This window comes from Phoxinus phoxinus (genome assembly GCF_949152265.1).
Source record: "Phoxinus phoxinus genome assembly, chromosome: 16".
In the NCBI taxonomy this organism is placed as follows: Eukaryota; Metazoa; Chordata; class Actinopteri; order Cypriniformes; family Leuciscidae; genus Phoxinus; species Phoxinus phoxinus.
Window position 1 is genome coordinate 1,397,805 of NC_136891.1, and position 13,461 is coordinate 1,411,265.

The 13,461-nt window shown below is 38.7% G+C and overlaps 1 protein-coding gene across 1 annotated transcript in view; it reads right to left on the reverse strand.

Annotated features, from left to right (window-relative positions):
• slc25a47a (solute carrier family 25 member 47a) overlaps positions 1 to 13,093 on the reverse strand; it is a 14,386-nt gene extending 1,293 nt beyond the window's left edge. The window contains exons 1-6 of the mRNA XM_079639564.1: positions 12,577 to 13,093; positions 10,238 to 10,281; positions 8,595 to 8,666; positions 7,530 to 7,706; positions 6,063 to 6,327; positions 1 to 537 (exon numbers count right to left, since the gene is read on the reverse strand). The exon at positions 1 to 537 is cut by the window's left edge and continues 1,293 nt beyond it. Coding sequence (XP_079495690.1) covers positions 242 to 537; positions 6,063 to 6,327; positions 7,530 to 7,706; positions 8,595 to 8,666; positions 10,238 to 10,281; positions 12,577 to 12,613 — 891 coding nt within the window. The 5' untranslated portion in view covers positions 12,614 to 13,093 and the 3' untranslated portion in view covers positions 1 to 241. The remainder of the gene's footprint in view (positions 538 to 6,062; positions 6,328 to 7,529; positions 7,707 to 8,594; positions 8,667 to 10,237; positions 10,282 to 12,576) is intronic.
• Positions 13,094 to 13,461: the final 368 nt, after the last annotated feature.

Below are 13,461 nucleotides of genomic sequence, written 5' to 3' on the forward strand. Positions count from 1 at the left end.
TGTAATATTATATTTAAGTACTGAGTAATATTAAGCAACTACTTACTATAGAGATTAGGATATGGTTTAGGGTTGCATGTAATTATGCATAATTTACTGTTTTTACTACGGTAAGTACATGTAACATATGTAACAAGGACACTGTAAAATAAAGAGTAACCCCAAAAAAAAAAAACATTTCATGCAAAAAACATTTCATCGTGGTGAATGCACATTAGAATACAGTAATAGAATAACGTGATCACGAGAGCTGATCCAGAGACGGTGACCTGAGCACACGCACACTGACCTCGTACACGGCGAACACCACCATGTTCACGGGAAACGCACGCAAGCAGTTTATTCCCAGACTCCTGAAGAAAACCCCGGGGCCCTCGTTCCTCAGGGTCTCGGTGACGCAGTGAACGAGTCCTCGATATCTCCTGTCCTGACGCACTCCGTCCAGCTGAAGACGAGCTTTAATCACGTCCATCGGCGTCCCGACAGACCAGCCGGCCATCCCTGCGACTCCACCGGACAGCAGCACCACACTCCACTCTGACAACACACACAGAGACCAGATCAGACCAGACTAAACCAGATCAGACCAGACTAAACCAGACCAGACCAGATTAGACTAAACCAGATCAGACCAGAGTAAAACAGATCAGACCAGACCAGACTAAACCAGATCAGACCAGACTAAACCAGATCAGACCAGGCTAAACCAGACCAGCCGGCCATCCCTGCGACTCCACCGGACAGCAGCACCACACTCCACTCTGACAACACACACACAGAGACCAGATCAGACCAGACTAAACCAGACCAGATCAGACTAAACCAGATCAGACCAGACTAAACCAGACCAGCCGCCATCCCTGCGACTCCACCGGACAGCAGCACCACACTCCACTCTGACAACACACACACAGAGACCAGATCAGACCAGACTAAACCAGACCAGATCAGACTAAACCAGATCAGACCAGGCTAAACCCGACCAGCCGGCCATTCCTGCGACTCCACCGGACAGCAGCACCACACTCCACTCTGACAACACACACAGAGACCAGATCAGACCAGACTAAACCAGACCAGATCAGACTAAACCAGATCAGACCAGGCTAAACCCGACCAGCCGGCCATTCCTGCGACTCCACCGGACAGCAGCACCACACTCCACTCTGACAACACACACAGAGACCAGATCAGACCAGACTAAACCAGATCAGACCAGGCTAAACCAGACCAGACCAGACTAAACCAGACCAGACCAGACCAGGCTAAACCAGACCAGACTAAACCAGACCAGGCTAAACCAGACCAGACCAGACTAAACCAGACCAGACCAGACTAAACCAGATCAGGCCAGGCTAAACCAGACCAGAACAGACTAAACCAGACCAGACCAGACTAAACCAGATCAGACCAGACTAAACCAGACCAGACTAAACCAGACCAGACCAGGCTAAACCAGACCAGACCAGACTAAACCAGACCAGCCAGCCATCCCTGCGACTCCCCCGGACAGCAGCACCACACTCCACTCTGACAACACACACAGAGACCAGATCAGACCAGACTAAACCAGACCAGACTAAACCAGACCAGATCAGACCAGACTAAACCAGACCAGACCAGACTAAACCAGATCAGACCAGGCTAAACCAGACCAGACCAGACTAAACCAGACCAGACCAGACTAAACCAGATCAGACCAGACTAAACCAGACCAGGCTAAACCAGATCAGACCAGGCTAAACCAGACCAGCCAGCCATCCCTGCGACTCCCCCGGACAGCAGCACCACACTCCACTCTGACAACACACACAGAGACCAGATCAGACCAGACTAAACCAGACCAGATCAGACTAGACTAAACCAGATCAGACCAGACTAAACCAGACCAGCCAGCCATCCCTGCGACTCCACCGGACAGCAGCACCACACTCCACTCTGACAACACACACAGAGACCAGATCAGACCAGACCAGACTAAACCAGATCAGACCAGACTAAACCAGATCAGACCAGACTAAACCAGATCAGACCAGACTAAACCAGATCAGACCAGACTAAACCAGACCAGATTAGACCAGACTAATCTCTCTCTGAATATCGATATACAATATATATCTCGATATTTTTTCCGCAAAGCGAGAGCAAATGTTCAGTCAAAGTCAAAGCCAAATATGGACTTCACTGTATAAATTACACATTGATTCTTATTAAAGTTACTATTAAAGTTCTCAGTCAAGAGCAGTGTGTGATGTCCTCTGTGTTTGGTTGTTTTATTAACATTAAATGGATAGTTCTCCCAAAATGTTTAATTGTCATCATTTACTCTCTCAAGTTACGCCGTGTACGAAGTATTATATCTAAAAGTGATCAAATTCATCATCTTCTACTAGACTCTAACTTAGATTTTCTTTGTTTATCTGAGACATGGCTTCATAAAAGTTCCCCGTCTGCAGCACTAGATGTACCTGGTTTTAATTTGTATAGGAGAGATAGAACTGGTTCTAAGGGAGGTGGTGTTATGATTTATGTAAAAACTACCATCCAGTGTAATGAAATTGCGTGGGCAAATGACATGGATTTGGAATGTATTGGTTTAAACCTTATATTATCATCACAAATGTCTTTTGTACTAATTGTAATTTATCGCCCACCATCCTCTAATATTAGTTTCTATGACAATTTGAAACAATTGCTTAAGCAGTGTGATCTTAACAAGGAAGTTATTATAATGGGAGACTTTAACATCAATTGGGAAGATAAAACCGTCAGACAGAATCTTAAACAGATAACCGATCATTTTAAATCAATCAAATTGATTTAATTTTTAGTAACCGCACAGAGAAAATTTTAAAAACTTTTAATATGTTAACAGGCCTTTCTGATCACAATCTGACTCTAGTGGCCAGAAAATTATCTAACAAGAGATTCAATTCATCCAGAAGGAAATATGACACGTATGGCATTCCAAAACGTAAACTAGAGGATTTCAGAGATGCAGTTCATCAGACGGAGTGGGAGGATATATTATTCGGTAAAGATCAGGATGAAGACGGTCAAATATTTTCTAAAAAATTAGAGAGTATTATTAATGAATTTAGTTGTAAACTTAATCCTAAAAATAAAAAATATACCGTCCCATGGATTCATTCAGATATTTTTAAATTAATGAAAAAACGGGATCTTGCTTTAAAAATAGCAAATAGATCAAAGTCTAGTCATGATAGACAATATTTTGCCATGTTACGGAACAAGGTAGTAAAGTCATTGAGAAAAGCAAAGGCTGATTTTTTCCTGAGGATAATTAATGAGGCTAGGGGTAATTCTAAAACAATCTGGAATAAGTTGAGCTATTTAACAGGTGACAAAAGAAAAGATAGGTCATCACTTGAATTGATGGTTAACGGGAAGCTGACTAATCCAGCTGATGTAGCCAAAGAACTAAATCATTATTTTGTTGACTCGGTAGTCACAATTGCGCAATGTTTTTCACCTAAGTATATAGACACTTTAACAGTAAATACAGATGAACAAGCAGTTTCTGAAGTAGACGTCATGAGAACAATTACATCTCTTAAATCATCCAGAGCTAAGGACATATTTGGCATGGATGTGGTAATGCTTAAAGAGCTTAGTGAGTCGCTAGTTAGTCCGATCACTAAAATTATTAATCTGTCAATTTCTCAGGGGATGTTTCCAAGTGTTTGGAAGTCATCTGTTATTGTGCCTATATTCAAAAGCGGTGATCCTCACTCAGCTAGTAATTACAGACCTATTAGTATTTGGCCTATAGTCTCAAAGATTGCAGAAAAATTAATGGCTGCACAAATTACTAATTATTTGAATAATAATTCCGTTGCTTTACATCCAATGCAATTTGGCTTCAGAGCAAATTATTCAACAGAGATGGCAAACTGCTATTTCACTGAAAAAGTTAAGTCCCTGTTAGATAAAGGAGGGGTTGTCGGGGCTGTGTTTCTTGATCCCAGGAAGGCCTTTGACACCGTAAATTACAGAATTCTGCTGTCAAAATTATTAAAGGGGTCATGACATGAGAAACCAAATTTGCCTTGATCTTTTGGTATATAAGAGGTCTTTGTACCATTAAAACGTCCTGCAAGTTTCATAGCTTAAGACTTCCTCCCCATTATAAACGAATCATTTATTTAATCAAGCTCTAAATACAGCTCGTTCTGGATCCACGGTAAGAAGTGACGTCACGGTACGAAGTGACGTACCAGCGTTTGCATATGACCGCCTCCAGGCACAAGACAGCTACGCTTAAAGCGCAAGACAACTACGCTCATTTCGTATCGTTGTCGCGCCCGCGCGCCTCACAAGTGTTCAGTCGACGGACAGCGAGTGGGTCTGCAGGGAAATGATGACACCGCAGATGTGCTGTTCCTGCTGTGGACAAACAACATCTGTGAATACGCTGCGAAAGATCCAGTCGTCAGGGAAAAATGGATGCACTTTATTTTTTGCGGACGTCTCAGTCACGGCAGTGTTAGTTAAAGCGTTTGTTCTATACATTTGAAGGATGACTGTTTTGAGAACAAATCCCAAAATGATGATGGCTTTGCCAGAAAACTGTTGCTCAAAGATAAGTCCGTGCCGACTATTCTGGGCTCAACAACGACGACGCAAACTGTAAGTAATGTGTTTAAAACTTTAAACTAGTACTTTTTAAATACGCTGAATCCGCAAATGTTCTGGCTGGGGGCGTTAATGTCACTACATGTACATATTTGTTTGATGTTTAAGACTATACATAGCCTGTCTTCACCACTAAAACAGTTTGTGACAGCAGCACCACACTCCACTCTGACAACACACACACAGAGACCAGATCAGACCAGACTAAACCAGACCAGACCAGACTAAACCAGATCAGACCAGACTAAACCAGACCAGACCAGACTAAACCAGATCAGACCAGACTAAACCAGACCAGATCAGACCAGACTAAACCAGACCAGATCAGACCAGGCTAAACCCGACCAGCCGGCCATTCCTGCGACTCCACTGGACAGGAGCAGCACAGTCCACTCTGACAACACACACAGAGACCAGATCAGACCAGACTAAACCAGATCAGACCAGACTAAACCAGATCAGACCAGACTAAACCAGATCAGATCAGACTAAACCAGATCAGACCAGACTAAACCAGATCAGACCAGACTAAACCAGATCAGACCAGACTAAACCAGATCAGACCAGACTAAACCAGATCAGATCAGACTAAACCAGATCAGACCAGACTAAACCAGATCAGACCAGACTAAACCAGACCAGACCAGACTAAACCAGATCAGACCAGACTGAACCATACCAGTTATTTAATCAAATAAATGAAGCCTTGGTGAGCAGAAGAAACTTTAATAAAAACATTAAAAATCTTACCGATCCCACATTTTTGAACGACAGTTTATAATGAAGTGACAATGATTTAGTATTTCGTTTTTTTTCTATACTTTTTCCCCACTATATTTCATATTATATAAAAGAGTTTTCCACAGAAGAAATAAAGAAAAAATATGTCTTAAAGGTGCATTGTGTAATATTTAGGAGGATCTGTTGACAGAAATGCAATATCATAAACATAACTATGTCTTCAGTGGTGTATAAAGACCTTACATAATGAGCCGTTATGTTTTTATTAGCTTATAATAAGCATTTCTGTCTACACACACCGCGGGTCCCCTTACATCAACATGTTTCTACGGTGGCCCTGAGCGGACAAACACGTTTCCTCACTATGTTGTTCTTCATATAAAGAAGCTAAAGCTAAAGTCAGCGAATAAAACAATGATGAACAAGCTACAATAATATTCGCAATAACAAATTGTTTTACTGAATAATGAACTAAACATAAATTCTCATTTAATCTTTGTAAAGAAACCTCGTTGTTTAACCGGCTACTCTCTGCTGTCTCAGACGACGACATCACTTCCTGTGGGCCATAACTTCTCTTGGGTGCAATTCACAACCTCACCACTAGATGCCGCTAAAAATCACACACTGCACCTTTAAACGCCACGAGTGTGTGATGTGCTCACCGGGCTCCTTCTGTCCCGCTGGCGTGAGTCGGGAACACAGTGTGTTGTACGTCAGGATGTACGTGGCGAACGACGGCCCGTCTCTGAGGGCCAGAGGAACCGCTCCTCTGTAGAGCCCCGAAACGCCCTCGTGTTTAGCGATGCTCAGCAGACAGTGGATCGGCCCGCGGTATCGGGGTTTACCGTGATTCATCCCGCCTCGCTTGCTCTCGGTCTGACACTGCAGACGGACCTTCACCAGGTCGCCCGGTGACATTACAGAGATCTGAGGAAGAACATTCAACACATTGGTTCTTAGACAATATCAATCGTCCACAACGCAACCGTAACACAACGGCACAGAGACTACAGTCAAGCCAACATTTATTCAACATTTCTCACATTATCACAGTTTATTTGGTAATAAAATATGACAGAACTCAGTTGATATTTGACAGGTTTTGTCCATCTTCTGTTAGACTGTCTCTCACACACACACACACACACACGCACACACACACAGTTGATATTTGACAGGTTTTGTGCATCTTCTGTTAGACTGTCACACACACACACACACACACACAGGTTTTGTCCATCTTCTGTTAGACTGTCACACACACACACACACACACACACACACACACACACACACACACACACACACACACACACACGAATTATGTTGAATATCTGTCAGCTGGTAAATTTAACTACACAATTAGATAATACCAGTTTAGCTCAACCAGTGACCAAGCAATGCTTCATGTGTTCAGTGTGTGTAAAAGAGCATTAGCAGTTACAGACACACACTTCAGCCGAACCACATGTGTACATACTGTAAAATACAATTTTGCACATCTGTGAATTTCACTTTAATTTCCTAAGAATTAAATGGTATAAATTTTATATCTTTCTTAACTGTATTTGACTTTATTTAACTATATTTATGTAAATGTATTTTATAAGCATATTTTTAAAATGATTTGGCATTCACTGACTTTAAAATATAATTGTCAATATCACCGTATGTAAACCGTTAAACATGTAATAGTTTTAGAACTAATATTCTTTATTATTATTTTTTTTTAATCTGACAAGATTTAACTACTTTGATGTCAGACTCAGCACTAAATGACAAGCATTAAAAATTATTATTTTAACAGTGTAAACGTGTTCTTCATTATTTCTTAATTCACAGTTTTACAGTAAAGCACAGGGGAAATTACATTAGAATAAGAATAACCCAGCAAAAAATAACCCAGAATAGCTAACCTAACCCTTTCCAATCATGTCCTTCATGTTTTTGTGTGTTCACACAGCAAGTGCCAAAACCTTTACCAAGTTTGGTACCATTCCGATGACGTAAATAAGTAAAAAGAAGTCAAAAATGTAAAAAAAAAAAGGAAAAAAAGTCAAAAAAAGAAAAAAAAAGTAAAAAAAAAGTCACATTTTTAACGTAAGAAGAGCAGCAAGAGCTCGTCTGACCTGTGCCACGCCCCCCGCCAGGCCGGACAGGAAGATGTCTAGTTTGGAGTTGTGCGCGCCGATGCCGCGGAGCTGAGCGAGACACTGAAGACAGTTCCGGTACGTGCCGAACACCACGGAGGAGGTCAGGGAGATCGTGGTGACGGGTAAAGCCATTCCCTTAAAGAAGCCATGAACCTGGAGCAAAACATTCAGATCAACACTCAAAACATTCAGGCTGAACATCTACATCTCCATTATTACAGTACTTTTAATATTTTAGTGAATTTTGCATTCACAGGGTTATCATCATCAGTACTTCCAAATTGTAGTCATTGTTGTAATGTAAAGCAATGTCTGTGTTTTTGTAAATGTGACCACAAAACCAGTCACATGGGTCAACTTTTTAAAAATTGAGATGTATACATCATATGAAAGCTGGATAAATAATTTTTCCAGTGATGTGTGGTTTGTTAGGATATGACAATATTTGGTCGAGATACAACTATTGAAAATCTGGAATCTGAGGAGCAAAAACATTATTTACTGGCATTATGTGAATAATATGCAATCATGAAATCCATACAAAAGTAACTTTAATCTGATTATGATAATTTTTCAAAATGTAATATTAAGTAGTGTATTTTTGGAATCTGATTACATGTTACTACCCAGCAATGGATATTATAGTTAACTACTGTAAAACCATAACAAATTTTTTTTTAACACTTTATTTTACAGTGTCCTTGTTACATGTGTTACCATAGTAATAACAGTAAATTATGCATAATTACATTCAACCAAACCCTAACCCTATAATAAGTACATGTAGTTGCTTAATATTACTGAGCACTTAAATATATAATTACACTGTAACAATGACACCTTAAAATAAAGTGTAACCCACAAAATGGTTACTTTACATTTATATAACAATGTAGACATTTTTATTTAAATTTTGAATTCATTTAATTATAATTTTAGTATTTTTGTTTTTGTCCTATCTCAAAGATGCTTTAATTAATAACACCGCATCAAAGGATTGATGTTAACGAGGTGCATTGAACACAAATGCAGATTTCTCACCCCTTCTTTTCGGACGGTCATTACGATGCACTGCCAGATCCCAGTGAACTGCTTCTGAGTCTGGATTCTGACCTGTGCAGACGCCAAACAAGCATCTCAGTCTGGAGGAGATGCTGACAGCAGTAAGTGTGCAAACACTGTTATTAATGTCTGAAGTTAAAGGCACAGTGTGCAAGTTTCGCCACTAGAGGTCGCTCACTCAAAATACAAGCAGAACTCGATGCCATGAATGAGCGTGGAATCATGGGACTTGAACATGAATGACTCATGAATTTATTAATGTTATTGTGGTATGAAGCAAAACACGGATGTTTTTATCAACGCAGTCGCCGTTCCTTTCGCTTTGTTGTTTACAGGAGAAACTGGAAAAATTAGAATATGGTGCAAAAGTTCATTTATTTCAGTAATTCCACTTAAAAGGTGAAACTAATATATTATATAGACTCATTACATGCAAAGTGAGATATTTCAAGCCTTTATTTGTTATAATTGTGATGATTATGGCTTACAGCTTATGAAAACCCCAAATTCAAAATTGTAATATTGTGAAAAGGTTTTCATAAGCTATAAGCCATAATCATCACAATTATAACAAATAAAGGCTTGAAATATCTCACTTTGCATGTAATGAGTCTATATAATATATTAGTTTCACCTTTTAAGTGGAATTACTGAAATAAATTAACTTTTGCACCATATTCTAGTTTTTCGGGTGTCACCTGTCCTGTATTCATGCTATATATAGGCCTATATAGTGTAAATGTTTTACATTAGCACTGCTACTTGGGCGGAGTGATAACCGCAGCACCTGAGATGTCACGTTGGTTTTGTTGACAGAAGAAACAACGGCGCGTCTCAGGTGCTGCGGTTATCACTCCGCCCAAGTAGCAGTGCTTCGCCTTCAGATAATATAGTTCCCAGTATTTATACGGTTAAAATATGTCTGTGTCTCATGTGACTTTGTTTTTTGTACACTCTGTGACTATACAAATCACAACATCTAAATAGGAAAATGTTTGCGTTATTTTGTCACTTATTTGGATTAGTATGCTAGCTGCAACCATTTACATCCAGTCTTTGTGCTAAGCTAGGTTAGCGGTGGGTGCGTCAAACAGACTTATAGCACGCACGGAGATGAAAAAGGTGTGTATGGACTTATCTAACTCTGGGGGATAAGGTGAATAGGCTAAAGTCCCAAAAAGTCGGAGTGTTCCTTTAAACACACAGATGTTGATGCTATCACAGTAGCGGCCCGTGTTCTCACATTCAAAAGGCATTTTGAGCTAAAGCGAAAATACGGTCAATCCTAAAATTGACGTTTCCATTATAATGATGCTTTTACACGAAAGTTTGACTCGGGTAGATTCACAAAAAGAGCCGAGGTTCAGTTGTGGCGACGGTTTCCCTTTAACGCGGATATGACATCACTGACAGGCGACCAATGACACGGCCGTTACACTCGTTAAAACGGCTGATTTCTCTGGATTGTTGGAAACATTTGGGATAATGTACAGTAAACACACATCTCAACAAAATATATAACATCGTTCTAGTGGTTTATGGATATTTGAATCCAGAAATCGTACATATTGTGCCTTTAAGAGAAAACATCCAAGTTGAATAACACAGATAAACGAGTTTACTTTGACAGTATCCAGTGGATATCCGACCGCGACGCCACACGCTCCTGTAAAACAACAGCAAACCAAACATGCACTCGAGTACCACACGTGCCAATATACTTTGTTTGTATGTTTAAGTTTCCAATAATTGATACAAACACAAGATTCAGCTCATCAGATCATTAGTGGAGGTGTAAGACTTGAAATGAACGGGTTAAAGAAGGAAGATGCCCAAAATGTTTAAAGTCCAGTTTTTAATGTTGTTTATGTGTCTATGTGGTGTTATTATTCTGCTTTAACACACACCATGTGTAAGTTCATAAGTCGACAGCATTGCTGAGTATTTTCTGCTTAAAACTGCAGTGAACCAAAGACAGTCTCAAAAACACGGTTTGAAATCGCTGGTGTTTCTGACGTCACACACTACCTTGACCAATCAGATCAATGTGTGATCGTCCACCAGTGGATCTCTGAGTGAGGGAGTGAGTGGAGGCGGGGCTCATTTTCATATGCATAGAACCACGAATACAAAATGAGATAATGGTGTCGAGTAGGGCTGTAAAGGATTAATCGCGATTAATCGAATCCAAAATAAAAGTTTGTGTTTACATAATATATGAGTGTGTATTGTGTATAATCATTTTGTATATATAAATACACACACATGCATGTATATATTTAAGAAAAAATTGTTATTTATATATAAAATAGTTATATTTATATATAATATAAATCATATAAAAATATATATGCAGTATATAAATGCAAATATATACATGCATGCGTGTGTATTTATATATATAAAATTATTATACACAATACACACATATATTATGTAAACACAAACTTTTATTTTGGATTCGATTAATCGTTTACAGCCCTAGTGTCGAGTTACATTCAAGATATGGATTTTTTTATTTTTACCGGTATGTCCTTTTGGTGATCACAGATGAGTTTTAAGGGATAACATTATTGACTACAGTGTGACTTTAATACAATTTGCCTCCAGGAACAGAGATGGGAACCTATGTCTCTAAACACTAGTGCTAATTGAGGATTTTGACATAAAGCATTTACTATATTATCATATTTATGCCTTAATCTGTTTTATATAATTTTTTATACATGCATAAGTGAATAATGGTGTAAATTAAGTGTGCATACTTCCATACTCCCTCCACAGGCTTCTATATAGAACTCTATGGGTTCTTGAGTCAAGTTTAATTTTAACCCCTTGACTGTCATTTTTGAGCATCGATGTGAAAATGCACTATCCAAATATAAATGGACAATGTGGATAATCTTTTTAAACCACTTTAAAAAATGAAAGTGTAACAAAGTTGTACAAGTACTTTAAGTGTTGTTCAGGTGATCTCCTGTGCCAATAAAAGTTGTGCTTTATTCAACAGGATGATTGTGTCTAATGAAGACGTGACTGATTTGCGTGAACGTTGTGCTTGGTTTTGTATATATATATATATATATATATATTAGGGCTGTCAAAAGATTAATCGCAATTAATCGCATCCAAAATAAAAGTTTGTGTTTGCATAATATGTGTGTGTGTATTGTGTATAATTATTATGTATAAATACACACAAATTCATGTATATATTTAAAGCTGCAGTCCGTCGTTTTTCCTCTTTGTCGCCATCTCTGTTAGAAATCTGTAATTGCAGTTATTAAACGATTAATCGCGATTAATCGTTTAACAGCCCTAATATATATATATATATATATCAGTGTGCGTTTTGTTAAACATTCTCTTAAACTATTTTTTGTGTCTCAAATGAAGAAAACAAAATAGTATTTGGCAGTTTTTAGACATGCGTGTAGTGATGTTGTAATAATAGATTCCCATAACCCAGGCATTAAAGCCAAACTATTGAGATGAGAATACTTTCACTAGTTTTAACTCATTATTGCTGAATGTAAATATTGCATCCATGAAATAGTTAAATTGAGGCATTTTGTGTCACGTTTAAAGAAACTCGCAATATCCATTTCCAATGGTGCATTTTCATTCATTCATCAATAATACTTTGGGATCTTAAATGATCTGCTATTGCTATTGTTTGTCTCTTTTCCTATTATTAATTTTTCTAATTAACCTTTGCATGTTTTTATTTTTATTTATCTCTCTCTCCCATGGAACATATACTCATAACATGTAGGCTATTATTCCTTACTTTAATGCAAAACTAAGTTGTTTTATGTAGCCTACATTTTCTCATTGTCTCAAAAACAAAACACCGATACCAAGAGCATTTAACATATTTTCTCTCAAATCACCATTTCTAATACATAACTGAGAATATAACTGACAAACAACAGACTTTAAACTATATAGTATAGCCTACCTCCTACTGATCCTGCAAGGAAGTCGGCGAAGTGCATCGTTGAGTCTGCTTTACCTGCCTATGACATTATAGATGCTTCTGTTCTGATATATAATTGTGTAATGCGAGTTCTGACATAATCCCGCAAAGGTCGCAGGATCTGCGCAGTCTGTCCTTTTGTAACACTCATTCCCACGTGGTTCCGTTGACAGATCTGCACTTCTTCATGCATGTTCTGGTTTAGGAGAAACAACGAGAAACTTGCTTTTTATTGACGGTGGTGCATGTTTAATACGCGATGTTTGTTTATCCTTCAACTGTATTTGACTTAGTTCAAATTATTGATATGCCCAACTCTACATTTAGTTATTTCTATCATGTGAGCTCATAATTTCCATTACATGTGATTAGTTGCATTGTTGCGCATTTGATGAATAAACCTTTATTTAATTAGTTCGAATTGATTACAGAGAGAGTGCATTTATTCGTACACGCATTGCACCATTCGCTTTTAGAAGACATAAACACATGCTGATGCAACGCGGAAGAGGAATTACGAGTCCAGTGAATCTTTTTGACCTGATTCCTTTCGAAAGATTCTATTGAATCGATTCGCAAAAGTGTTCGCACAAAGTGCGAAAGCTAATAGAGCAACTACGATCTAGAAAATATAACGCCAACAGCAGGATTATGCCACATATTTATCTATCTAAAAAAAGTAAACATTTTGTTGAGTAAAAACCGTATCAGTCGAGCAATTCAATGAGATGAACCAACCGAACGAACCGACTCGCAAAACGCTCGCGCTACTACGGCGAAGGCGCGATCGTGAATATGAATTAGGTAACTAAGGATTGGATTGGCCACACTGGATATTAAAAACCTAGCGATGACGTAGGCTGCTTT